Source organism: Suillus clintonianus, assembly GCF_016758775.1.
Source record: "Suillus clintonianus strain FC179 chromosome Unknown DEU56scaffold_121, whole genome shotgun sequence".
NCBI lineage: Eukaryota > Fungi > Basidiomycota > Agaricomycetes > Boletales > Suillaceae > Suillus > Suillus clintonianus.
This window is the reverse complement of record NW_024539345.1, coordinates 15,086-40,962: the sequence shown is the minus strand read 5'-3', so window position 1 is coordinate 40,962 and position 25,877 is coordinate 15,086. Positions and strand designations below refer to the sequence as shown.

At 49.4% G+C, this 25,877-nt stretch overlaps 7 protein-coding genes across 7 annotated transcripts; 4 read left to right on the top strand and 3 right to left on the bottom strand.

The window, feature by feature from the left end:
- Positions 1-1,923: 1,923 nt before the first annotated feature.
- On the top strand, positions 1,924-2,642 carry DEU56DRAFT_917997 (uncharacterized protein; the record flags this gene model as incomplete). Its single annotated transcript, XM_041358058.1, has 3 exons — positions 1,924-2,014; positions 2,076-2,546; positions 2,599-2,642. The coding sequence occupies 3 exons, from the start codon at positions 1,924-1,926 to the stop codon at positions 2,640-2,642; spliced, it is 606 nt and encodes a 201-aa protein (XP_041203055.1).
- Positions 2,643-3,324: 682 nt separating this feature from the next.
- Positions 3,325-4,045, top strand: DEU56DRAFT_89081 (uncharacterized protein). The gene is made up of 2 exons (XM_041356288.1): positions 3,325-3,551; positions 3,612-4,045. The coding sequence occupies exons 1-2, from the start codon at positions 3,461-3,463 to the stop codon at positions 3,851-3,853; spliced, it is 333 nt and encodes a 110-aa protein (XP_041203054.1). The 5' UTR covers positions 3,325-3,460; the 3' UTR covers positions 3,854-4,045.
- An 816-nt stretch (positions 4,046-4,861) lies between these two features.
- DEU56DRAFT_833174 (uncharacterized protein) lies at positions 4,862-6,994 on the top strand. The gene is made up of 4 exons (XM_041354639.1): positions 4,862-5,038; positions 5,086-5,420; positions 5,469-5,795; positions 5,843-6,994. The coding sequence occupies exons 1-4, from the start codon at positions 4,874-4,876 to the stop codon at positions 6,726-6,728; spliced, it is 1,713 nt and encodes a 570-aa protein (XP_041203053.1). The 5' UTR covers positions 4,862-4,873; the 3' UTR covers positions 6,729-6,994.
- A 1,152-nt stretch (positions 6,995-8,146) lies between these two features.
- DEU56DRAFT_88945 (laccase) lies at positions 8,147-10,914 on the bottom strand. Its single transcript, XM_041356264.1, has 13 exons — positions 10,890-10,914; positions 10,340-10,836; positions 10,239-10,290; positions 10,118-10,186; positions 9,912-10,061; positions 9,779-9,863; positions 9,702-9,729; positions 8,945-9,647; positions 8,867-8,887; positions 8,657-8,805; positions 8,578-8,601; positions 8,468-8,529; positions 8,147-8,418 (listed from the first exon to the last, which is right to left on the bottom strand). Exons 2-13 carry the CDS (start codon positions 10,462-10,464, stop codon positions 8,345-8,347), a joined length of 1,542 nt encoding a protein of 513 aa, XP_041203052.1. The 5' UTR covers positions 10,465-10,836; positions 10,890-10,914; the 3' UTR covers positions 8,147-8,344.
- Positions 10,915-16,826: 5,912 nt separating this feature from the next.
- On the bottom strand, positions 16,827-17,102 carry DEU56DRAFT_746337 (uncharacterized protein; the record flags this gene model as incomplete). The annotated part of the gene is made up of 1 exon (XM_041349195.1): positions 16,827-17,102. A coding segment is annotated over one exon (276 nt), but the record flags the coding sequence as incomplete, so codon positions are not given.
- A 5,747-nt stretch (positions 17,103-22,849) lies between these two features.
- Positions 22,850-24,878, top strand: DEU56DRAFT_88814 (uncharacterized protein). The gene is made up of 9 exons (XM_041356238.1): positions 22,850-23,420; positions 23,472-23,547; positions 23,595-23,634; positions 23,689-23,726; positions 23,780-23,798; positions 23,856-23,895; positions 23,947-24,221; positions 24,276-24,443; positions 24,564-24,878. The coding sequence occupies exons 1-9, from the start codon at positions 22,942-22,944 to the stop codon at positions 24,626-24,628; spliced, it is 1,200 nt and encodes a 399-aa protein (XP_041203050.1). The 5' UTR covers positions 22,850-22,941; the 3' UTR covers positions 24,629-24,878.
- On the bottom strand, positions 24,879-25,812 carry DEU56DRAFT_88812 (uncharacterized protein). Its single transcript, XM_041356236.1, has one exon. It carries the CDS (start codon positions 25,605-25,607, stop codon positions 25,128-25,130), a length of 480 nt encoding a protein of 159 aa, XP_041203049.1. The 5' UTR covers positions 25,608-25,812; the 3' UTR covers positions 24,879-25,127.
- Between the last annotated feature and the right edge of the window lie 65 nt (positions 25,813-25,877).

The following is a 25,877-nucleotide window of genomic DNA, read 5'->3' as shown; positions in this document are numbered from 1 at the left end:
ACAAGCGGTCCAAAATTCATTACCAGCGATGAACCATCAAGGATAACACGTACCAGGGCCAAGCTCGATTCGTCGATACGAAGCTGACAATTACTCTGTCGCCGGCAAAACCAGTATTGCGCACAACCTTGACGGAGTTGACAAAGTTATCTGCTAAATTTAGCACTTCTATGGAAGACAGGACTGCCGCGCTCCGTTACGTCCTGTCTTCCATACACTTCTGATGGTAGCGAAACAGCGCTGTGAATCTTTCAGTCAACGTGATGTAGATAGCATGTGGACATACCCATGCAAGTGAAATAAATGCTGTCAAAGTGGCCGTTTACTGTCAATCGAGCGCTCTGGACATTTTGAAATGAACACAGCGATCTCCAGGAAATCTCGATAGCCTTGTTCCCCTGGCAGTGTCCTTATACAGAGCTGTCATGTGGGTACCAGATCCGAAGCAGGCATATCACAAAGAAATACTAGGAGTGATGTACTTGATGAAGTTGAAACTGGTCTCATTGCCATGAGTGAGATGAAAGCGCCATCTTTATGAAACAGACGATGTGGAGGCGATTATGATCATCGATCGAGAAAATATAGTTGGGCTTATACCGTGACCGAACATATGTGAAACCCACACAAAACTAGACGAGTAAAACGACAAGACCAGGTTTCCATTGCATGTCCAGACATTGACAATGACGAGGAAATTGCCCTCTCGGATGACAGCTGCACCCGATACTGGGGAAGCCTAGAGCGTGAAACAGGAGCACGCCGGAGATCTTGGAGATGTTGAATGCAAGAAGTTCAGAACTTCATGGTTGTCATCCGTAGCCCACGAAGTATTTCGAGGACAGCAATGATTTTTTTCATCCTCGTCAAGGCTGGAAGGATTGAATATCCAAGTCAAAGGTTCAATAGGTGGCTGATGTTGCAGCATCATGAGCGGGTAAAATGAGTGAAATGGTATCATTTCATCGCACTATTTGATGAGTTTATGTAGTACTGCTGGAATTCGATGCACTATGATCATGAACGTTTGAACGTTGAGAGGCATACGTACTTCATACGACTTCGACCGGTATGTTCCGGCATGTGGCAGATTTCAAACCCCTCGCTTCGCGCCACTCCGAGATCGACACTACGTCAACTTGAAGCTCTTAAGCATCTCAGTGATCTCACAGTCCTAGTCCAGCCTGAGACTGGTTACAAGTCTAGCGGGTTACCCTTGCAGCACCGGATGCGGCGGAACCAGCAAGGTTTTTGACCAAGTACGTTCCAAAAGTTTGACTCTGAGCTGCATATAATTATAGTTTGTAGACTGTAGTTGACGGTTTGACTATTCATCTACAGGCCGCGGGTCACGGCGAGCACTGGTATTCACAGCTCCAAGTTCCGCTGGCCCACCGACAAGGGTGCAAACCTGTACTGGGATGGTAAGTTCTCTGCTCTCGTACCAAGCGTGAGTCAGAATTCTTCATCTCAGATGGGCCACTATTACTTGCCATTGGCACTGCGCTCATGAGATACAATAGGGCCCCATGATGATGTCATAGAAATTGAATTGTTCAGTAAGAGAGCCCGAACCTTGAAGTCTATCCCATGCCTCCTTCTAGTATTGACGTCGCCTTTTAGAAATGGACCGGAATCGTCCACCTCCATGAGATCTGATTTGGTCGAGTTATCCCTGAAGACCTAGTAGAAGCAAATTGTTTTACAGCAAAAGAAGGGATTTGAAGTTCGTACCAGCCATACACGGACCCGAAATTATAACATAGAAGGGACGCCTCGTAAACGCCAAGCGGGAAGATATCCTGAACCTCGGTTCTTACGATACGTCCGTGTTTATGGCAAATAAAAGCCCTCGCAACTTTGACTAGTAGGTCCGTTCGACCATTCCTACACCACTAAGTACCCCATTCATCGATTCCAACCATGCAGCTCTCATTCATTTTCACCACGCTCGTTACATTTGCCGTTATTGCTGCTTCACATTCGACATCAAATTTTGGAAAAACACATGCTTGTGAGGACTCATGCTGCTTTTGTTAGTAACTAAGTGAGAGTTATACTAATATTCTATGCAGCTTTGGCTAAGCGCTTGGAGCATTCCCCCAACCTCACTGGTTATCTAAACACTAGGCGTGACACGCCTGACACGCCCGATACGCCCGACACACCTGACACACCCGATACACCTGGCTTTGCATTTGCTGATACGCCTGAGGATGTTGAGACGCCCGGTGCCCCCAGTCCCCCCGGTCCTCCCGGTCCCCCTAGTCCCCCCGGTTCCCCCAGTTCCTCCGACTCCGACTCTAAAAGCTCTGATTCTGACGACTCTAAATCAGACGACTCCGTATCCGACGACTCCAAATCGGACGACTCTGTATCGGACGACTCTGTATCGGACGACTCTGTATCGGACGACTCCGTATCAGACGATTCCACATCGGATGATGACACCAAATCCGAGGGCGACGACGACGATGACAACGACGACGACGACACTGGCGCCGAGTCGAAGCGCGAGGAGGTTTTTAGCCACGTCCACAAGAGAAGTAAGTTATTACATGCCTGTGGATCACTCGTGTATAACACCTGTCGTAACAGTGTCGTTTGTTTACCGCGTTAACACCGAGAAGCGCTTCAACTAGGCGTATACCTGAGAGAGGTATTAGTGTTTCTCGTTATCCATTGTTATTGAGTCTCATTACTTTTTAACAGGAGAGGGGTCGCGAGAAGCGATACAGAGTTTGATATGTTGGAAGTTTTCATGGAGCCACGGCATCAGCACGTAGCCTAGCTCAGTCGGTATGTTGATTCTGAGACCTTTATTATACGCACGAGAATGCAGATATTGCGGGCGGACTCAATCAAAGTATCTTGGACAGTACTTACTCACGTCTGTTCTAGCCAGAATTTTTCGTTCCAGATCGGCGGCCGCCACTACGTACTTGTCATTGGAGTTATCCTTATGAGATATTCGAATTATCCCATGAGTTCGAACCTAGAAGTTGAATTGTTCAGTAAGAAAGCCTAATTATCTCATGTCTTCTGTGTGTAACGTCACCCCTAAGAAACGTACGCGAAATCATAATATGTCGTCATTGTACTTCATTGTATCAGATGCTTGCTACAGCCTGTTTGCCAGTCTGCTTGCATGCGATCTGATTGGGTTGAGGTATCCCATGAGGGCTTCGTAGTAGAAGCGATCGATACAGCAAGAGAAGGGATTTGAAGTTCGTACCAGCCAGAACGGACTCGAAATTATACCGTGAGGATGCCTACAATCGATTGTTGTCATGATTATCATGGCCCCGGGTATCCTCTCGGTCTTACGATACATCCATGTTCATGACATGCGCTCATGTACTGATCGAAGCCGACCTCCTGTTCTCCTCGGTAGTTCGAGGGATTGTGCGAGAAGGTATTAAAGCCCTCGGAACGGTGGTCACTCCTCCCGGATCCAATTATGCAGCTCTCACTTATTTTCATGACACTCGTAACCTTTGCCACTATTGCTGTGGCATATCCCACACCGGAAACGGGGACGAAACGTACTTGTGAGGACTCATGCGCCACAGCACTCCAATGAGTGGAAGTGATGCTGATATATTATGCAGCTTTGGCTCAGCACGAAGAGCTTGCCTCCAATATCGTCGGTTTTATCAACGCTAGGGGCCTTGACTCGCCTGACTCTCCAAACTCACCTGACTCACCTGACTCCCCCGACTCACCTGACTCACCTGACTCGCCCGACTCGCCTGATTCACCCGACCACCCAGACTCCCCCAGCTCACCCGAATCACCTTCCAAGCGCGAGAAGGCTGAACCTAGCTATGTCCACGGGAGATGTAAGTTATGATGTGCCTGGTGGATCACCCATGTTCAACACCGTCGCAGAAGTTTCTGGCTACCGTTTCAACACCGAAAAGCGCTACGACTAAGCATGTATTCAAGAGATCTACTCTCTTTTCGTTTTTCAGCTCTACATAAAATAGAAGAGGGTTCGTAAGACGTCATCAGTCCCAAATTGTACTAGTACTTGATGTACACCAAATTTCGCGTTTATTTTGCGTTAGGAAAGACGAAAATTCCATGAAGTCACTACGGCCTTGGTGCAGGGTCTAATTGGTTCGTCACGACTCGAACGAGCTTTGTCAATCCCGTGCAGCGCAAGCAATCGCCACGGTAGCCTCAATGGCCGTAAATAAACCTCCTCCCATGTAGTGAGCTCGAGGCCTATACCTATGGCCAGGAGCTCGACCGAGTTGCGCGCCGCTGAACAAGTTCGAGTCTACACACCGCAGGCTTGATTCCACACCCCGTTGGGAGATATTCGAGAGTAGTAGACAATCCCCAACTGGCATTCAACATGGAGCACAAGGGGCTTGGTTGGGCAACACATATTTTCAGCAAAGTGCACGTGCAAGTGGGCAGCCAGTCCCAGTAATGATGCAACACGACGTTGGTTTGTCTCCGCCCATCTCCCGTCAAATCCACTTGAGACATTAAATCAGTAATCAATAAGTGTTATTACTTTTCAGTGCTACTCATCGCTACCAGGTGATGAGGCTCATATATCGCCGCGCTCCTGGAAAACGATTGAAGGCATGTCGATTTCTGCATGGGAGTTGGCTATAAGCTTAACGTTGAATTATCAAGCGTTAAGGATGAGGCATGGTCCCAGCACAAACGTTTGTGTGATTGAGAGAAATTCAAGTATTCCGAAATAGACATCAGCTCAACCTGTAAAAATGATAAAACTTACGGATGAGTCGCTTGCAATCGGTGATGGCCTTGCGTTCGGAATTTACCGAGCGAGAATAGAATCTAAACGCGGTCACGTGCAGCGCGTTTCATTGACTTACGCTGAGGATCGCCGATGTCGATTCAGCAAGCTCTTGTTTTGCATACACCCGCCTCCCTCAAATGGACCGCAGCCCAAGAAAAGAGTCTGAGCAGAGACTACCCATTACAAGACCACGATCCAGCGGACCCAGGCCTCTTCGTCCAGCGCACTTACCTTCACTTCCTATGGCTTCCTCACGTAAGTCCTACTCTGACTGTTCCATATATTCACTAACAACAGTATAGTCAATTATGCCGCTCTCTATCTTCATTCCCTCTCTTCTTCGCATCCAAGCACCTCCAGATGTCGCAGAAGACCAGCCACATCCTCTTCACGCCTTTATCGAACCTCTTCTCCTTTCCCTTCGCGCAGCCGCGAACAAGTACCACAATGAGCTCCCTCAGATTCTTGCCGATGGCGGCGGTGCAGGCGAAGCAGAGGAGGGTGTGATGTGGTATGCTCTGGGGTATGAGAAAACCGATGCTAGCGCGGAGCGTAGCGAACACCTCAACCGAGAAGACACTGTATTGTTAGAAGACAAATGGAGATCCAGCTGGCTCGAACGCATGGAGCAGCGTGAGTAAGTGCTTATTACCTTGCTTTTGGGCGCATCATAACTCCTTTGTAGAGTCCAGATCCAGATCCTGCTTTATTTCCTCAAGCTCTCTCTTCCCGGACCATGCACCCCGTTACCGCCTGTCGAAGTACCACCCACCGATAATATATTTTTCATCTCGCCCGTCAAACCAAGTCGCATACGGAAAAAGAAGAAAGAAAAACCGAATTTGATCATCCCGTCCCCCATCGAGCGTCTCGAGTCCTTCATGGACAAACTGTCAATGTGGCAGCTCGTATCCCTCATGGATACTTCGCGCACTGAAGCTGCGCATGGAACTCGCCATAAGAATGAACGTGACTGGATGCAGGCATTTTGCGAGGACGTAGTTGAACCTCTGTGGGTGATGACCTCAATTATATTAACCACAATACTGATTATTACAGGTTCAAATCAAAGCTCCCAGAGCAGTGCACCCTCCTCCGTTCCAAACTCTTCCCAAACTCTCCCTTCTCCGACGAACCCCCGTCTCCCGGACCTTCTACAGAGAAAATCCTCCCGGGTTCTCGTTCTCGTCATTCATCATCCACTACCGCAGCGGGGCTACAAAGTGCTGTGACCACAAAGGCCCTTACTCGCACTCGCTCGCTCTCTGTCTCCCTCGCCCAGGAGAAAGAAAAGGAACGCGCAGCAAGCGTAGGCGCGACGCAGGACAAGGCACTCCAACGCGCGCTAACCCGACAAATCAGCATGTCTCGTGCATGGAAAGGGAAAGATCGGTCGACGAGTGCGATTTCACAGATAGATACAAAGGCGCCGGCTGCAACGGCAAAGCGCACTATTGGTCGGACCGATTCCCAGTCCCAGTCATCCCAATCTCGCGCAGCGCCAGCGATCACCCTCGTCACCGCAACGCCTGTGAAGAAACCACCTTCCCGTACCAAGTCGAACGCGTCAGCTCGGAGCTCGAGTCCTATACCCATGGCCAGGAACTCGAGTTCACGTCCAACAGAGAGAAGTTCGAGTCCGCACACCACTGGAAGATCTTCGAGCCCTCCAACTGCCCGCAGCTCGAGTCTTACGCCGCTCGGCACAGACGACGAGCGTCCTTCTGCGGCTGTCCCTTTACTTGACTTCTCTGATAGCCTGGGTAATGTAAAGGACGAAGACGATGCTGATGAGGAAATGTGGCTCCCAAACTCTTCACCTGATGTGTTGCTGCTCGGCAAGAACGGGTGGGTGGGTAGTTCCAAGAAACGCGTCCCGTCAGTTGCGTCAGAAGTACTGGCTTCGGATACACCTGTTAGGAAGCGGATGAGGCTTGGGAGATAGGAGCGTTGGTTTATCCTGCGGGAGGAGAGCTGAGTGGCGGGTGATGTTTATCCATTATTTCTTCTCACAGCGGCGCTAATGCTATGTCGGTTTAGTAGATCGAGTCGTAAAGGCATTTGTGTAGGTTATCGATTGCTTCGTGCATCATCACATTGGACCGCAGCTATAGTCAAATCCTCGGGTTTCCTCGGGTTGTACGTAGATACTCTGATAATTTTTATCCGCGCGGGAGTCGCGTGTACACAATTACATTTTTTCACCGCCTAGGAGTGTAATTGGCAACAGCGCCTTTGATGGAACACCTAGCCCCTGCCTTTCTATTTGCGTCACAACAGGATCGACCAACCCCCTTCCCTATGGAAGACTATAAGTGGGACTAGGTATCTGCTACTTTTGCTACTCGTTCATCTCATGATCCTGGACTGATCCGCCCTCATATCGTCACAACGACCACATGGGGGCCATTTCACACCACTCAGATGACGCGCTGATTGAGTGGAGTACCTGTCGAACACAAAAGCACGTCACACGACAAGACCGGATATGGGACGTGCAGTCAGGGCGGGAGTCGGACAGGGACTCTATGTCAAATAGGAAACACTTTGGAGCGACATGATACACGAGACTTGCAATTGGACCGGCTATATGGTATCAATGGTTCACCATGTGGGACGCAGAAGCGACTCGGACGGCCCCAATTAATTAACATGTCGCATCACACATCTGGACCTAGTTGTTTTTCTTCAGGTCCGCGTCACGGCGCCGTTGCGAAACCTCGTTTTGCTTTCCTACATATAACGGTGCCGCAGTGATCAACGGATCAAAGACCAGCCAATGACAGGCACCCCACTATCTGAGAAAATGCCGCCGGCCCATTCCAGCCTATTCCACGTATGCTTCGTGCCTTCACGGTCTTCCTTTGTTCCTGCCTGTCACCAGCTGTCACCCTACCACTTGAAGGTGGAGTAGCTGGCAGGGGTCCTGGCGCAGTGGCAGGTGTCCTTGCTCACAGTCCTGCCTCGATAGCTGCAGGGTCCCGCCTTAGAGGTTTGGCCTTTGGGTTTCCCTTGCAGCCCGTGCCCGGTCCAATGCACGTCTACAAACCTGACACTATAGACAAAACAAATCACGATACCTGAAAGGATTCTAATGATTACACGTCACGTCAGAAAGGCACCACCCCCTTCCCTAGAACAGTATTATGCCAAGAGCATGCAAGAGTTCACCTGAGGTGTGTGCCTTCTTGCAAACCCGCGACTCTTCCTCCACCACCTCCCGCGGCACCCCGCACGTACCTGAGCAAATAAATATTGCAGACTCCGCGGCTCAGACAATCAACAGCAAATAATGACTCCAGTACATGTCATAGTGCGAGTGAGCACGTCTTAATTAAGCCCCATGTTCCGCTCTCCCCCAGGATACACAATACCGGCAGAATTAATTCAAGTTGTATGCTGATGACGAATAGCCAGTCTAGATGGCTGTTGATCACCTCGAACATCGCTTTCACATGAAAAGTGGGGGCTATTAATTTACTATCTGCCGTACATATATAAATATCCTACCCTCTCTATCAATTGCATTTGAACAAGAAAAGAGGTATGGACCAAAATACATCAATCAACAGGAGGGAGAGGGAAATTTTGTTGAGGAAGGCTATTGTATATCGGACAGAGCTGCTTCGAAGCACCTAATAGTGGTTGTCAGACGTGGTCTAATCTGTGGTGCTCGGTACTCACTATTGAAAGGCTGAGAAGCCGCCACATCTTCAGGGGCCTCTGCAAATACTAAAGCCAATCCGCTACGGGAAAATTAATTCAAGTCCAGGCTCAGTAAATGAGTAACTCACGTGTATAAATGCCAATCGATATGACTTCACAAAGCCCAAAAGTCATTACCAACAAAAAAGACATAAAGACAACGCTTACCAGTGCAACAGCCAAGGCCCGGGGTTGTCGGTGATAAAGCGGATAGTTGCATAATCACCGGGGTTGCCGGTGGTCACGGTATCGCGCACGACGGGGTCGACATAATTATATCCGGTACTTCCAGCGCTTCTGATGACGGCAAAGCTGTGCTGTGGACAATTTATTATTAGTTCATGGGGTGTACTATGTAGATGACATGCCAAGACATACCCCGTGCAAGTGGAATGGATGCTGTCAGAAGTGTCAGCCTCCATCGATCAAGGGATGGCATGCTTGAAATGGACTCACAGGGCCTCCTGGGGCATCATCGGCATTATAGGAAATTTCGATAACTTTATTCCGTGGCAGAGTGTATACGGTCCCGTTGGGTGTCAGGTCCGCCGCTGTCATTGCACCGCTCAATAACTGGAGTAGAACAGGGATACTGGGAGAAGTGTACTGGACGCCATTGACGAGGAAGTTGAAATTGGACAGATTTTTAACAAGAACAAGGTCGAGTTTGATGTCTGGTTCCTGCAGCAAACGGGACAAAGACGGAGTCAGGGGGTGTAGGCTAGTCTCATTCAAAGCTGCCGAGCTTAAAGTTGTGCTGTTCTTGGGGTCTGCGTTGGGAGCGCCTGCATAGCGCAAGATAGCTGTGGCGTTTGTACCTGCGTCCGGATCGGCATGCACCCAATAGTTGTCAACCGGCTGTGTCGTCTCTAGAATGAAGGAGTACCGTTGCGCAGTATAGATCTGGATAGAGTCTACTACGAGCGGTTTGACGTATTGACCGTCAACTTCGATTATGGTAAGATTATGGCCATCGATCGAGAAAATGTAGTTGGGCTTGCACGCCATATTCAGTAAGCGGAAACGATACCGCTTTCGTGGCTGAACGTTGATGACGGCGTAGGGCACATCCGGCCCTCCATCATAACGCCCCACACCGTTGATAAGGACTGAGTCGGCAGTTACTTGTCTCTGTACTTGAGGCGATGGCAGGTGATACCTACAAAGCAAGGCTATTCAACAACAGGAAAAGATGCACCGGGGGTTTTCTTACCAGTCCATCAACGTAATAATGGTAGACTCTTCGCTGACATGTGAGAAGCGCAACTCCGTTTCGTCGAACTCACTCACCGTCATCAATATCGTACAATGAACGGTATGGGTCGTCAGGATCGTAGATGATCAGCGGACCTCGCAGACCATCGCAGTATTGGACCTGAATTTAACTCAGTCACTAACACCGTCAATAAATCGAAATACGAACTCCATAATGAGAGTGGTACCAGTGGGTCCCTACTTGGTCGCGAGCATTGAAATCGTACAAAAAAGAGTGACCTGGAGCAATAGGACATTGCGTAACAAATGCTACGCCGTCCATTTGGTTACTATGATGCTGGAATAGTCCATGCCAGTGCTGTTCGGGATTGGTCATCATTGTCAACTCTATGCCATCAATAAATCGGTGCTTACAATACTGGTACTCGTTAGCATCGTCTCGTCACTCAATTGGTTTGTGACGTTGATCTTAAACGTATCCCCCTTGATACACGTAAGGTTAGCCGAGAGTTTTCGCATGTAAAGTCAATGTCACCTTCTGGGCCATGATAGTGGGTCCGGGATGAGTGCCTCCAGCAAGAACCGCCCTGGAATGGCTTCAGTGATCAAATAGGGTGCAAATGCAGAAAAACTGACGACTTGGGGAACCCGTCTGGAGATACATTGCCATTGGCAATAACGAGCTCAGAAACTGGGCCAATAGTCACAGCGTAACTCTGAAGGCTTGTTAGGAGGCACAAGAATAGATAGTATTGGAACATGACCCAATGCTCAAGTTAACGCTAGGAGGATGATGAGCAAAACACAACGCATCCCTCAGCTTAAGTAGTGCTCGTGGTATCGCTCTCTGGACCCGAGGGTCGATCTGATTATATTCCGATTCGTAGATCGAAACCATCGACTGAGGCGGTGATACCCGATAGTGGTACCGTCTGAGCAGCATCTAGGTCTCCACCAATCAACTCGGATGCGTTACGGTCCTGTGGAATGAAATTTTCAATTAACTGTCAAAAGCCCTCGGCTTCACAATGTGATACTGGCCATCAGTGATGCGAGTTCTTTGAAGCCGGGTGACATCCAAAAAAGACGCGTGGATTGGCTGGAGTGCCTGAATGAGGTTTCCAGGTGTTTCGCTATGAGAATGACATGTTAGTACGGCCAGGAGAGCTACAGCAGATGGCCAAACATTCATGGTCCTAGACGGCTAAGTTGTCATGTCGGCTACGTCTACCGCCGTCAGGCCTTTTGCAGGACACAACTTTGTGTGATTCAATAGGGTCCGATCGCTGGCAGACTTGCCATTTACATCGGGCCCCAGTGCAGTGACAATCAATTTGACATCCCGGTTGAAGACTGAGGCGAGAATGAATCTGTCACATAAGCAGAAGCTTCTGCGGATCTTTCATGATGTAGCCGCGACAATTGCATATGTAGTGGTTGCCCAGTGACTAGAGGCAGATTTGAATGGGCTCTGTAAGCAGAAGATCGGCTTACGGCAGTTTTCAAGAGCGCGAGTAGCTGCTACCCTCCGTGCCGCGCCACTTGTCACTTCGTCGAATACACGCCTGACAGACTGAATGGGTCAAGTTTAATTATATCTCCGCAGTTCAAAAAAAACCATACCGTCATCCAACACCAGAATGTTATTGTCGGCATGTGATTCGTGCGACTAGTTGCAGCGATACCTCGGAGCCATCAAGTGCCTGTGTAGGTACATGAACGTCAGGCAACCGATGGTCGAAGATGAATCATGATGGCCGCTGAGGTCATGTGACAAATTTATGTCCATTCTGGGGCGCTACTTACTAGGCACTGCTGTTGTTCCAAGTAATCTGTAAGATTCCGTAAGGGACAGGTAATATGAAAATGGAGGCTATACTGTCATGGATATAAATACAGAGCCATGAGGTTGTAGACGCGTCGGACCAATGGAAGAAGGGGAGTAAGGGACCGCATAATCTTCGCTCGAGATGGAGCACCATGGCTGCTCATGGCAGGCCGAGGAGGGCACATGTTTTGCGAAGGACTGAACTTTGAGCGGACATGAAATCGTTGATCCTGTGGGTGATCACTATAGGCAGATAGTTCAGAGCATATAGCAGGATAAATCAGGAAAGTACCGGCAGATTGCACGGAGGAGTCGGCACCACTGATATGTTTTCAGATTCCGTGACATACGGTAAGTTGGCTGTGTGCTGGTAACTGAATCACCGGGGACAGTTTATACGTAGGAGAAACGACAGCATCTCTCTTTGATCGCATTCGTCGTCATCTCACCATGTCCGAATGCACCCGTTACACTGGAAGACATAGCTCGAAGTGATTTAGTAGGTACGGCGTGCGTGACAAAATCCTCAAAGTACCGTACGGGGAATGCAAAGATTCCGTGGCGTGCGACGAACCAAAGAAAAACGTCCCGTTAAGCTATTGGGCATATCAATTCTTGGGAGAAAAAAATAGCCAACCGGAATGCCTACGGAGTTTGACCACAAGAGTTCTTAATTATGCAGCTTAGCAATAAAGCCTTTGCAAATTACACAGGCGGCCATATGAGCGCGCCCGTATTCCGAAATCAGGAAGGGGTGATCGTTCTCTAAAATAAACGCGACTCTTTGAAATCAAGGATCGTTCTGCAATATATGTATTCGTCTTCTGTCTTGATACAGAGTCATATGAATGATGCATCCACGACTCCACGAGTTACGGATAACGCTCCTACAACATGTGTCAGCTCTATATCAAATACTGCCAGGGAAGCTCCGACGGGTTGAAGTTTACAAGCCGTTTGAAGCTGTACTTACCCGGCGGATGAGAGATGTATGGACTCGACCAGAGAAGCCCGCATATGCAAGTTGGCGATGATGGCAAATATTATTACCGATATCAAAATGGCAAGCACTGGATGTTGGGTGGACAGCAACAACTAGCATGGTTGACATGACGCCATCACCTCTGAAAAGTTGCCAATGCATCAGGATGGCTCATCTTTCTGTCTTTGGTTCCGAAAAACGTCATGCCTCAGTGGCGCTGACCTAGGCCGTATAATCAGGCACAAAAATCAGAGGACGTGACATACTTCACTCGGAACACAGACGATACCGCCTGCAATGCAAGATCTATTGTGAAGACGAACGACAGTAGGCACAAGTTATGACTTGGAAACATCGAACCAACCAAGATGGAACACGATCTTGCTGTACGAGTATATGAACCTGTGAACAGACAATTAGCGCTGCCTCATGGAATCCAAGCCTGCGACACAAATACAACTCACCATCCTTATTGGTTTGCAACGAGCGAGAGACTAACAACCGATGAGTGCTGGTCAAAACGATACTGAATCACGAACTGAGTCTGAGCCAGAAAAAACGCACAGAAGCCTTCCAATAACGAGTCATGACACCTGAACCGCTCGCGACGCTGACCGTAGAAGAAGTTATGTCTTCCGAACCTGAATCCCTTACCGCTCCGAGCACTGGGGAAGCTATATCTTCAGAATCAGAATTCCTTGTGACATCGGCCATCGAGGAAGCTATGTCTTGATTTTGGATGATTTACTGTACCGACCATTGAGGAAGGTCTACCCCCAGCGCAATCCATAAAAAAACCAACTCCGAAGCACGCAAGACATGAATTTCGTCTTTTTGCATGACAATATCCACATATTGAGTGGTTCAGATGACGGCACGACGCACAAATGGAACTGCGATATGGGACTTCTTGTTGGAGATCCATGGAAAGGCAATGAAGCATAAACGCATTGGCGCTTTCACTAGATAGAAATATGATTGCGGGCGGGAGTGTTCAGCGATGGAATACGGGTCATAGCAAACGGGTGCCGTCGCTCACACGGTCTTCCAGCGTGGGCCATATTTCCAGCGTATCATACGATGGAAAAATACTCATTCGAAAAGCAGAAAGCGAAGAAAATGAAGTGGTTCCGATCGAGTCGAAGCAGGACTGGGTTGATCGATCATTGCTCCAAGTTGCACATTCGCCTTCGGGAGACAGCATCGCATCAGGCGGGTAAAACGATACAGTTTGCATTTGGTGGACGAAGACTAGCCTGAGGCGAGCTTATTGTCGGCCTCCATCAAAGACCTGGGTTGGAGGGTAAGTGTCGTTGTGGTCGTCCTTCGGTCAGAGTTGTCAGCAATGAGCACTCCAACGAATTTGCACGTGACTCTTAGGCATAAGTTCAACACGAATTCCATCGTACTACTACAGTACACTATGTCATAATGTATACGTTAGTAATGTATAAATCTCATATTGTATCGAGTTTTGGCAGCTCCCATCGTGGTATGCGGGTAGACGCCCAAAAAATTGTATATTGTATAATGTATAGCCTTTGGAGGTCCAATATACACTATGAGATATGGTTTGTACCGAGTAGGACTACTGTTGAGTTGCCGGAAGTTGATGCATAACAACATTGTAAGATAAAAAAAACTTATAGTCATTCTTATAAGTCCCAATCATGATGGTGCGCAGCCCTAAGAAACGCCAGCCACGTCCAAATCCCGCCCCATACAAGCGGAAACCAAAGACACCTCGTCAGAAAGATGGTCCTGCAATATCTACAAAGCTTTCTGATACTAGCAGGCGGAAGAATCTTACTTTGAACGACTGGCTGGTGGTGTTTGCACACGTTGATGAACAGTAAAGTTTAAACCATAATCTGAATCCCCAAAAATCTTCGCAGTACTTGATTCACATCCTACGAACTCTGCCCGTTGTAAATAGCATTACTAACTACGTACTTTCCCCGTCGTGTTCCTCCATCGAACGAATTTTTGGACGCTACCTTTCGCAGAAGTCACCTCGTCGTGCAGAATTGATTTTTAGACTATGTGCAAGTAGCGCGCATCGACACCCCCAATCTTGGTTGACCCCCCCACCGTGGGAAATATTTGGTAGTGTATATTTCTCATATTGTATAGCGAAAAGGCTGCTCCCGTCGCTATACATTATGAGATAATGTACTGTACTTTCACCTTTGAAACACTTCGGGCTTGAACCAGCCTTACAGCTTTCCCTGTAAAAATGCCCGAGTTGACGTACAGGTTTAGATGAAATAGGAGACGATGGGTCCGCATATGGACGATGAGATGGTCGTTACTAGTACTATAGTCAATCAGAGGGAGGTCAAGAAACACGCCAACTGTTGGAACAAAATTATTCATGGCAAATCTGTGTCCGGGAAATAAGGGTATTTGAGGTCATCGATACCGATCGTTTGTGAATATCCTTGGTTGGGATTGCATGCCAGAATAAATGATCATACTCGTAGGATAAATGCAAAAAACACAATATAAAGTCAATATCCCATTGCGTCACTCCCACACCTTTGATGCACATTTACATCCCCGATTGTAGTAGTTTGTATTCTAGCGAGAAACGTTAAGCGCTCACAGGACCGCAAGACCGTGGGCCCAGTAGCAATGTGGGTGGGCGCCAGAAATAATGTGATGTGCCATAACATGGTTCACCATGCGAAGGGAGTGAGGATTGGGTGAAGAGAAATGCAGTGCGCATCGTGGCTTGCAAACATCGAACCAACCGAGAAGGAAGACTGATGTATGAGGCTATGAACCGATTAGCGCTGCCTCACGGAATCCATACCACAATACTTATAAAATTCGCCCTCCCTTTGAGCTTTACACCAAGCGAGAGACGAGAACAACCGGTGAGCACTGGTCAACTATTCTCTGTGATATTTGACCACGAACAGAGTCAAAGCTGGAAAACCATACAGACGCCTTGCATCACCGTAACGAGCTATGTCTTCTGAATCCCCTGTGACGCCGCCCGTGGAGACAGCATCATCCCAAGCTCAATCCAAACAACTAGTTCCGAAGTACGAATTTGAGGGGCATGATAATATTGTTTGGGATTTTGTCTTCTTGCACGACAACATCCACGTCGTGAGCGGTTCAGCGGATGGCACGATGCGCAAGTGGAGCTGCGATACAGGGCTTGCTGTTGGAAAACCATGGAAAGGTGAAGGCGGAAGAATATATGCTTTGGCACTTTCACCGGATGGCAAGAAAATTGCATGCGGGAGGGGAGACGGAAGCGTCCAACAGTGGAACACGGAAGGAAAGATGATTGAAGGCATTTGGACGGGTCATAACGGAGGGGTGCGGTCACTATCATGGTCTCCCAGCGGTGACCATATTGCCAGCGGATCCAACGACGGAACAATTCTCATTCGAAAGGCAGGAAGTGGAGTAGTCGAAGTGGGACCGATCGAGTCGAAGCAGGCCTGGGTACTTGCTCTAGCCTATTCACCTTCAGGCAACAGGATTGCATCAGGCGGAAGCAACAAGACAATTTGCATCTGGAACTCCAAGACAGGCCAGCTAGCTGTTGGCCCCGTCGAAGGCCTTGGGACCAGTGTTACGTCGGTAGCGTGGTCCTTGAACAGCACTAAATTATACACCGCCTCCGACAATTTCGCACGTGTTTTTGACAACTCAGGCACACAACTCCTTCGCTTAGAGCAGGACTTTGCAGTCAATTCTATTGCACTTTCGCCCAAACACAATCTGCTGGTATGCGTGGGTTATCGAGGTATTGCACAGCTATGGGACACAGCATCTTATCAGCCACTTGGCCAGCCATTTCACCAACATGAGATGGATCTTTGCTGTGCGTTATTCTCTCAAGATGGGAGATACCTGGTGTACGGTGGATACGACCACAAAATGAGTTTGTGGATAGTCGAAGATATAGCCCCTGAACTTGCAGTACGTCCTTTCACATACTTCAAGTTTAAAAGTAGTTCTAATACAGAGCAGTCAATTCAGACCACATCACGGCCCAGCCTTGAAGTCAGTACCTCTCGTTTCCAAATGCCTATCTTGCCTTGCTCATAGTACCATCACAGGGCGATGCTACAAATCGTCATTCATATTCAAGGGGTGACGAAATATCTGAGCATGTGCGAGATGATCATACAGAGCAGGAAATCCAGCCCCCATCACGACCCAGTATTGAAGTCAGTACCTTTCGTTTCCATTCTGCGTAGGTGTGTGCGTCTGTAATGTACTTCCATGAGTTATAAGATGTAGGTATCAAAGGCGCGACTAACTATGGGAGATGTTATTACGAAGACAAGTCAGCCACCTGCCCTACACTTGTGCCACGACGTGCCGTGCGCGAAATAACTTAAATCAAACTGCGAGGCATGATTAGGTATAACGAGCGTGTTGCCCTGGGCATACATCAACGGGTGGAATGTGAGTGGGATCCAGAGGAGAAGCCGTCCTTCTGGACCAACAACCCATCCATCGTTCGCGACAACAGAGGCTGGGATGGAGGCGTCTTGGAGAAACGAGGAAGCAGAATGAAGGGCATGAGTGGGTTTGGATGAGAAACATATTGCAGGTGCCTCGGGTTGCTCTTCGTCCAGAAATGCTAGATCCCATACTCGGATGGTCCTGTCGTCTGAACCAGACACGACGGATTTGCCATCGGGCGAGATTGCGACAGACGAAACATTGGCAGTGTGCCCTCGGAGAGAGGCACCCAATGCCCTGCGAGTCACATCCCACACCTGGATTGTCTTGTCATCAGAACCAGACACAATGTACTTTCTATTCGGCGAAATCGCGACAGATCGCACACAGTCTGTGTGCCCTCCAAGTGCATCTAATGCCTTGCCAGTCTCTATGTCCCACACCCGGATGATCTTGTCGTCTGAACCAGATACGATATGATGTCCGCCCGGTGAGATTGCACTGGACCGGATACTGTCAGTGTGTCCTTGAAGAGGGACGCCAAATGCCTCTCTACTCTCCGCATCCCACAACCGGATCGACTTGTCGCGTGAACCAGATACAATACTATTTCCGTCTGGTGAAATTGCGACAGAGTAAACAGCGTCAGTGTGCCCTTGGAGAGGGCTACCTAATGCCTCGCCAGTCTCCATATTCCATACCCGGACGGTCTTGTCGTCTGAACCAGACACGATGCGGTGCCCATCTGGTGAGATTGCGACAGAGCAAACGGCGTCATCATGCCCTTGGAGAGGCGCGCCTAATGCCTCGCCAGTCCCCATATCCCACACCCGGATAGTCTTGTCCGCTGAACCAGACACAATGAGCTTTCCGTCTGGTGAGATTGCGACATAGGCAACTCCGTCCGTGTGCCCAAGGAGAGGGGCACTCAATGCCTCTCCAGTCCCCATATCCCACACCTGCACTGTCTTGTCATTGGAACCGGATACGATGTGATGTCCATCTGGAGAGATTGCAATAGAGTTAATGGAGGCAGTGTGGCTTTGGAGAGCGGCCGATGCATGGCCCATGGTGATGTTGGCATCCCACACCCAAATTGTCTTGTCGCGTGAACCAGACACTATGCGGCTTTCATCCGGTGAGATGGCAACAGATAGAACAGAGTTAATGTGGCCTTGGAGAGGTGGTCCTAATGCTTCGCCAGTCTTCAAATCCCACACTCGGATCGTCTGGTCTTCTGAACCGGACACGATGCGGTGTCCATCCGACGAGATTGTGACAGATTGAACAGAGGCAGTGTGACCTTGGAGAGGGGCACCAAATGCCTCGCCAGTCTCCATATCCCACACCCGGATCGTCTTGTCAACTGAACCGGACACTATGTGTTTCCCATCCGGCGAGATTGCAACAGACTGAGCACTGTCTGTGTGCCCTCGGAGAGGAGCCCCCAATGCCTTGCCAGTTTTCATATCCCACACCCGGATGGTCGTGTCGTATGAGCTGGATACAATATGATTTCCATTCGGTGAGATTGCGATAGATGTAACGGTGTTAGTGTGCCCTTTGAGAGGGGATCCTAATGCCTCGCCAGTTCCTATATCCCACACCCGGATTGTCTTGTCCTCAGAACCAGATACAATGTGACTTCCATTCGGCGAGATGGCGACAGACATGACCCAGTTGGTGTGCCCTCGGAGGGGAGCACCCAATGCCCTGCCAGTTGCCGCATCCCACACCCGGACTGTCTCATCCAATGAACCTGACACGATGCGATGTCCGTCCGGCGAGAATCCGACAGACGAAACGGAATTGGTATGACCTTGGAAAGGGGCGCCTATCGCCTCACCAATCTCGATATCCCACAACTGGATCGTTCCGTCGTGTAAACCACACGCGATGCGTTTTCCGTCTGGTGACATTGCAACCGAGTAAACCGTGTCTTTCGCGCGGAGTATCTTTTCTATCCGAGGCCAATTTATGACATGGCCAGCAACAATGCGAGGGGTGCAAGGAAACTTTGCGGCGAACTGGCGAAATATTCTCGATTGAGTTGGAGCGAAAGGCAGGGCGGATAAGTATAAATGGGGAGTGCTGCGTAGAATGGTGGGCGCGAAGGTTCGAACGAAGTGCAGGGTGTCCCTGGCAGCGTCACCAACATGTGTGTACTCGGAATAACCCTATGATCACCCCACTACTCATAAGAATCTATTGCGCGAAAAACAAATTTGGGACACGCACCGCAACCCAACCTACAATAGACGAGAGTGAGTCTGCTGAGCCACCGAGGTGTTTCATCAGAGCCAGTGCTTCCAACCACCAAAGGAGACGCTCTCCGTCAAAAAAAGCTTCAACTTCCCTAGCGAGCAATGGTTCGAGGGATGTAGCGCCCACATGTGTCCCCCAGAGCCGACATGAGTATGATAGTTCAGCTGAAATGGACTGTTTTATTCGTTCCTCAAAATCAGGGACAGCGGAGTTGGGTAAGTATGAATTCTCCAAGGAGCACATGTTGAAGCGAAGTCCGCGCTCCATGACCCGAAGCGAGGCGAAGGCAAGATCATTCTGTACCGCTGGCGTATCAACGAAAAGGTCAACACTACGCGATCTGTTTGTGAGGAAGTCGTAGAAGGACGCGTGGAGGGGACGAATGGGAGTATGAGAGTCTGTGGTTCCTATCAAAAGCGAGCCCAGTGGCCGAATGACCAGTTCTACATTGTAACGGTCGTGCATATCAGGAAAATGTAGCCGCATAGCCGTTAATGCAGGCATCGGAAGCGGTTCCAATGATGAAATAAGTTGCCCCATTACTGAGCGAAACATGAGGATCACTTCCTCGCGCTCGTCCTCTGGTATGATTTCTGCCAAGGTGCGTGCATACATATTATCCAACAAACACGTTGCTTTTTCAGATGTTCCAGAAACCACAGCATGGAAACGGGGCATCGGGCCCTGGCTCACGATGGCCGTGTTGGTGATATACTCGCAGGCGAGACGAGCCCATTCAAACAAGCCGTCAGATTTCTGAGCAAGTGTCTTGAAGTGCCCATCATCGAACAGACTACGTGGGCCTGCCAGCTTAGTGGAGATGTAGAGCTGGATATCATGTTCTGTGGACACACGCGAGATATTATCCATGGAGACGCGACGAACATGCGATGCGGTGCCCAGGGCTTCGCGAATATCCTCCAATGGACGGGAAGTGACGAGAATACGAAAGTTTTCTGGGATGTTGGATAGCTGGGAGAGAGAAGTGTTTAGCTCGCCAGCAAGCAGACGAAGAATCTGTTCCCGGGATTTGGGATCACCACTCTCATCCAACGCATCGATGACCATCAGGACGGGTGCAGCGATGGCGTCCGAGGCTATGCCAATTGGTCCTACGACTAATTCCTGCCATTGCCTTATGAGGTCTGGAGTCCGTTTGAGTCCGTTGTTATCATGAATCGCTTGCGCCAAGGCTCGTCGCACGATAGGGTTGCAGTCCGCCATGTCCATTGCGATGGTTGAGAATATTTTGTCCTGCCGACGATCCGCTTCCCGTGTGCGATCGAAGCAGAAGCAGGCTCCCAGACCCCCTTGCTCGTTAGACCAGTTGGCTATGGTATGAGCAATGGCCGATTTGCCTGCCCCTGCAGTGCCTGACAACCATAAGACGCGCGGCACGTCGTTCTCCGTACTACAGATCCAGGACTTGATATCGGATAGAATGTCTTCCCGAGTACCTGGGAGACAACACTGAGAGGTGTTCAGACCGGCACCAACCGCATACACCATGCCGTTAAAGTCCAGATCCTCGCCTAGGCCACGCATCATCAAATGTCAGTATAGGTTCAGAGTGGATTTGAGGTCAACTCTTACCGGCACGAAGGATGGTCACAGTGTCACGAGTCGCTTGATCTTGGAAATTCTGCATCAGGCCGTCGAGGGCCTCGCTGTAGCTCTGGACCCTGGCATCAGTTTCATTGGTGACGTGTTTGCCAAGTCGTTCCCCTGCGCAAAGAGACAAACTTGAGTCTCAGCCGACGAAGTGGTGGGATGGACTCACAGAAGTTCTTCGTCTGAGAATAATGTGTGATAAAATCAGCGCACTCCAACGTCTGTCGGGCAATTTTTCCATATATCGCTAGCATGGCTTGAATGTTGGCTAACGTCTTCTCTCCCGTCGTGAATACATAGACTTCCGATATCTTTGTGAGAAGGCGGGAAATAGCAGGATCATGATCTGCTTGTGCAAGTATCATCTGTCACACAGATGCTCGTAAGTATTAACCTACGAACTAGCAGATATGCAGGGAAGGGTACCTTGGACGCGCAAGTGAAGACGCTCAATGACACCTTCGCGTAGGGATGAACCTGCGCACAAAGGTCAGTCACGTACAAAATAGAGATAAACACTTGTACATCTGCGAGCCTGTTAGCAACAAAGTTGAACTCTTGCAGGGGTCGAAGAATCTCGGAGAATGTGTCGATCGTAGCGGAAACATATGGCAGGTCGTCAGCCGCTGAAGCAGTATTTCGAGCCCTTCTTGAGATACGTCTCATGCTTTCGAAACCTGTGTTTGTACCCGCTAGTATTTCCTCCACAAGGTTCGGGTCAGGTGGTGGTTCTGCCTGATTATGGGACTCAGTACATCATCGAAAGAGAAATTATAATGCTCCAAATTGCATTAGTCAAACTTACTTGCCAAATGCCTGGATCGGAAGCCTGATCTAAACTTTCTTCGGCAGTGGTGAGTGGTAAAGAATCCTGCAGCAGCAGTCAGGGCACACCAAGAGTAGGAAATGCACGCTTAAAGCTGAGCGACTGCGGACCAACCCCGTGGATCCTCTGTGAGATCCAGTCCGCGAAGATGCGACAGATGCGGACGGCTGGAACAAAATCGTTACAAACAGCCAGTAGTTTAAGGCGACGTGTCATACCACACTTTCAATAGCCGTTCTTCTAGCGCTTTCCTGTGAGTCTGAGCGACTTCACTTCAACTGCCTCGAGCGCTTTTGCTGAGGATTGTCTTCGTCCGTAGACAAAGTTTGAAAGCACGCTGACAGTGGATCTAGATAGGTTTCTGGCGTTAATACGACTGTCTTTCTTCGATTTGTCTGTCTCGAAAAGACTAGGTCTCTGGGTGCAAGAAGAATGATAGTGATGGATAGCACATTGGATTGGCAAGGCGGCTATCGCATGGCTGTGCGGGGCGATTCGTATCAGGAACGTGTCTGTGCAAGCGCCCATATCGCAATTAACCGCACTCCAACACCAAACCTCATAGAAGCTGTAGAGATAAGGCGGCAGATTAACAGTGCCCATAGGGTATTCGGGTAAAAGCACCCAGGACAAGTGACCCTTCCGCTGGAGTCTTACGGTTGCACTAGCGCTCAATAACGCATTTAGAGAATTCGCCAGCGCGTCATTGGATCGGATAAATGTTCTTCCACTACTGAAGAGCATAGCTGATCTGACTCCTGAGTAAAAAATTCGAACTTCTAGTGTTTCTGGAAGTTGGAGACCATCAATGATGTATCCAGAAACATACCGTTTCCGGTGACAGCCACATCCTCTCCACCAGTGAGAACACTCCCTTAGGCGTTAAAGAAGCCTCAGGCGTTGAAAATGAACTTGGTAGTAAATATCCTGACTGTAGGCATGCGCCTGAGTCATTGAGCTTCACTTGACACTGAGTGAGCCGCTCCCCCAGATGACCGGAATGCGTTTTAGTCGCTGAGTTCCAGGGATAAAGGTGCACGCCAGCCTGAATATGAAGATATAGAAGGCAGCAGCAACGACTGCGTAGTTGGTGCCGATTAACTTGATATGGCCGGTCAACATCAGCGACGAAGGCCGCGACACCCGCCCTTATTTGTGCATGCTTGGTTCATACCCTGACGAGGCGATCCCGCTTTTATAGTTTCACTCAACTCTATCAGCTGCCCAAGTTTTTTGAGACTGCGCTCGTCCACAAAATCAAGCTCTCCTTCGCTCCAGCTTCCACGCCCAACATGCCGTCGAGCGCGAAGAAGCGACAACGCGAAGCTGAAGACTGGGATTATGCTGATCTTAGCGGACCTGACCCAATGTACAAGAGGACAGCGCCATCATGCATTCCCGCGTCATCATCCACGACTTTCAGGGTCAACACCACCGCCAAGGGCCCCGATCCGAATTTAACGTCCTATAGTTCTACTTTTGATAGCAAGGCTCCTTATAGCTATTCATACACCCCTCCTGCTACTTCTGTGATGACGATGCCATCGGTTCCGTATTCTTCGTACAATTACAGTTACCCGCACCCCCAACCCACCCACCCTCACGTGGAGCCTCAGTCCCCAGTTCACGAGGCCCCACCTCCTCCCGTCAAGAAACAAAGGAAAAAGAAGAAAGACCCTAATGAGCCTGCGCCAGAGAAACGCGGTGCAATGTTCAAGAAAAAGTGTCCACAGAATATTCTCGATCGCGTAGATAGGGTCATGTCTCAAAGGTAACGTGTTTCTCCTGCATTTGGTAGAACGTGTCATCGATCACGACCAAGATTTTTCATGGTCGACAGGAAGCGTAACGGTGATGAGCTGCGTGAGGAGTTCAGTGTGTTAGGCTCCACAGGGAATGTGCGTGATCCCATATTCAGTCGTTCATTGCGCTCACTCGAACATAGGTGTATACAGTCATCATCGACAAATCACCATCCTGCAATTGCATGTCGCGTCTTCTTTCACTTTTAATTAGCCCCTGACTCCGGCGTTTGACAGGTCCAGACGCCAGCAAGGGCAATCACTGCAAGCACATAGTAAGGCCGCTCTTGCTTCACATCACATTCTTTTCTGATCATCTTACGTTAAGTTGTTCATCTTTTTGAAAGGTGCTCGCAGTTCTATTTCCGCGACTGCCCTGGCACACGACTAATCCTATCCTGCAGTTCTCCAAGTCAGCCAAAGCTCCGGCGTGTGGTACCAAAAGTCAGTATTTAACTTTGATACCACTTTCACCACTGAACTATCACGCGACAGAGCCCTTATCACCTCCGAGCTTCAAGAAATATTCGCGCATGCACCTCCAGCACCCAACTCTGTTACCAACCAACGCGTTCGTGACGCATATGCGCGCGCGACCGGGAAGGCTACTGCCCCCTCTGAAGAATCCGAGTCTGTGAAAAAGCGCCGCGCGCCTGGCCCAGAGGATGACTGCCCCATTTGCTACGAGACCATGCATGGCGCAGACGGGAACGCCCTCACCTGGTGTGAGACTTGTGCGAATGCCGTGCACAAGGAGTGCTTCACACAATGTATGTGTCGTTTCCTTTCTACCATTGAAGCATTGGACTGATACATTGACGTAGGGGCTAAATCCTGTGGACACAACATTACTTGCGTCTTCTGCCGTTCCCCATGGGTTAACGTTAGCACAGGCGGGCAGGCCTCCGGGAAGGGCAAGGCATCAGTGTCAGAGGGATATATTAACCTCGGTACGGTTGCGGGATTGAGTCAAGAGCGTGACACCAGCTCCTGTGCGTTCATTTCCACCGTTCTTCCGATCTCTTCGAACTTCCACCTTGTGACCTGTTTCTCATGAATCATTGAGCGCTTATCTCATCCGATTAGTTCCCACTGACAACGACTTGCTGTAGATTATCATGGCTCCAGGCGTGGGTACCGGCACTACGGTTATCAAGATTATGAAAACCAGTTTTAGACGGGGAACCGAGTTTTATTCTTCATCTGCATCCGTGATCCGGCCCCTTGATCTATCATCTCGTACATATATTTTTTCCATCTGCGTCCCCTCCATTTGCATCGCGATCCACAGTACAACACCATTTAAATCTCTTGCAAGTCTATATACGATAGCGTCTTGCCACCATAATCATTAGTGTACATGTCATCGATCAGTCCTAGTACTACTAAGTACTACTGGTATCGTCGAATCTTGGTTACCGAATTATGCCTGCCTCGAGGCGCTCGAGTCAATCGCCAAGGAGAGCGCGTGTTTACTGATTTTTCCGTTTTCTGATGCACGTGTATCGCATTGACGATATCCAGCCATATCACCGGGTCCCTGGTTATCCTATGCGGCTTAATTAGTTTTGAGCATGTTTAGATGCCCGTCAGCACGAGAATAGTATTCCCAAAGTGACCTCAGTACCTGGAGCCAGTAGGCAGACGTAACTCTAAGTCACCACGCCAGCAACTATTCACCGACAGAACTGAGAGGCAGCGATATTGGGAAATTTATCCCTCCTGGCATATGCCTTGTTCCCCTCCGCAAAACGGACGAACTCGACTTGCAGCGCTTCAGCATCCTTCAAGACCACAAGTCCCATATCATGCAACTTCTGCACGACTGCCAGTACCCACGGAAGGCACTCCCCAAACTCATCATTTTGAGGCGCAGGGACAGACTGCGCTGCTTCCTGCAGCTGCTCTAAAGCGATGGGGCCCGCGCTGACGTCTTTGATGCGGAGTAGAGATGAGATAAACATGTCACCCTCGATACGCTGGACTCTGGATTGGTACGTCCAGACGGGGGACACGTCGCGGTCGATGCGGATGTGGACGAGGCAGCCTGAGGCGCGGCTGGTGGGGATGATGAGTCCGACGTGTGGGGCGCGTGCTTGTGCGAATCCCGCGATGTAGAGAGATCCTGGGGTGAAATCTGTGTTTGACATGTCCATGAAATTGGTGTATTTTGTCTATCGGGGATCGCGATTAATATGATTCAGTTATCTACTTTGGTGGTTGAGGTTACTTTCTGAGTCGTACCCCACAGACTAACCCGGGGTTCTTGGCTTTCAGCTGGAAGATCTGAACAGCCTGATAGCTGTGGACATTGGACCCAGAAGTTGTCGGTAACTTAATGTAGCATACTATAATTGAGTCCACCCTATAGTTCCGGCGATAAAGCCTGTCTTACATAAGCCCCCCTCGGCTCGGCGTACCCCTTG

Excerpts from the sequence above, each read along its gene's own strand:
- DEU56DRAFT_89081 (XM_041356288.1), top strand. The coding sequence starts at position 3,461 with ATGCAGCTCTCACTTATTTTCATGACACTCGTAACCTTTGCCACTATT. Across the intron at positions 3,552-3,611 it reads AACGGGGACGAAACGTACTT|CTTTGGCTCAGCACGAAGAG; the intron begins GTGAGGACTCAT and ends TATATTATGCAG.
- DEU56DRAFT_833174 (XM_041354639.1), top strand. The coding sequence starts at position 4,874 with ATGTCGATTCAGCAAGCTCTTGTTTTGCATACACCCGCCTCCCTCAAA. Across the intron at positions 5,421-5,468 it reads GAACGCATGGAGCAGCGTGA|AGTCCAGATCCAGATCCTGC; the intron begins GTAAGTGCTTAT and ends ACTCCTTTGTAG. Across the intron at positions 5,796-5,842 it reads GAGGACGTAGTTGAACCTCT|GTTCAAATCAAAGCTCCCAG; the intron begins GTGGGTGATGAC and ends TGATTATTACAG.
- DEU56DRAFT_88945 (XM_041356264.1), bottom strand. The coding sequence starts at position 10,464 with ATGTTCCAATACTATCTATTCTTGTGCCTCCTAACAAGCCTTCAGAGT. Across the intron at positions 8,806-8,866 it reads ATCCATTCCACTTGCACGGG|CACAGCTTTGCCGTCATCAG; the intron begins GTATGTCTTGGC and ends AATTGTCCACAG. Across the intron at positions 8,419-8,467 it reads GGCTTCTCAGCCTTTCAATA|GTGCTTCGAAGCAGCTCTGT; the intron begins GTGAGTACCGAG and ends AACCACTATTAG.
- DEU56DRAFT_88814 (XM_041356238.1), top strand. The coding sequence starts at position 22,942 with ATGCCGTCGAGCGCGAAGAAGCGACAACGCGAAGCTGAAGACTGGGAT. Across the intron at positions 23,421-23,471 it reads GATAGGGTCATGTCTCAAAG|ATTTTTCATGGTCGACAGGA; the intron begins GTAACGTGTTTC and ends ATCACGACCAAG. Across the intron at positions 23,548-23,594 it reads TGTTAGGCTCCACAGGGAAT|GTGTATACAGTCATCATCGA; the intron begins GTGCGTGATCCC and ends ACTCGAACATAG.
- DEU56DRAFT_88812 (XM_041356236.1), bottom strand. The coding sequence starts at position 25,607 with ATGGACATGTCAAACACAGATTTCACCCCAGGATCTCTCTACATCGCG.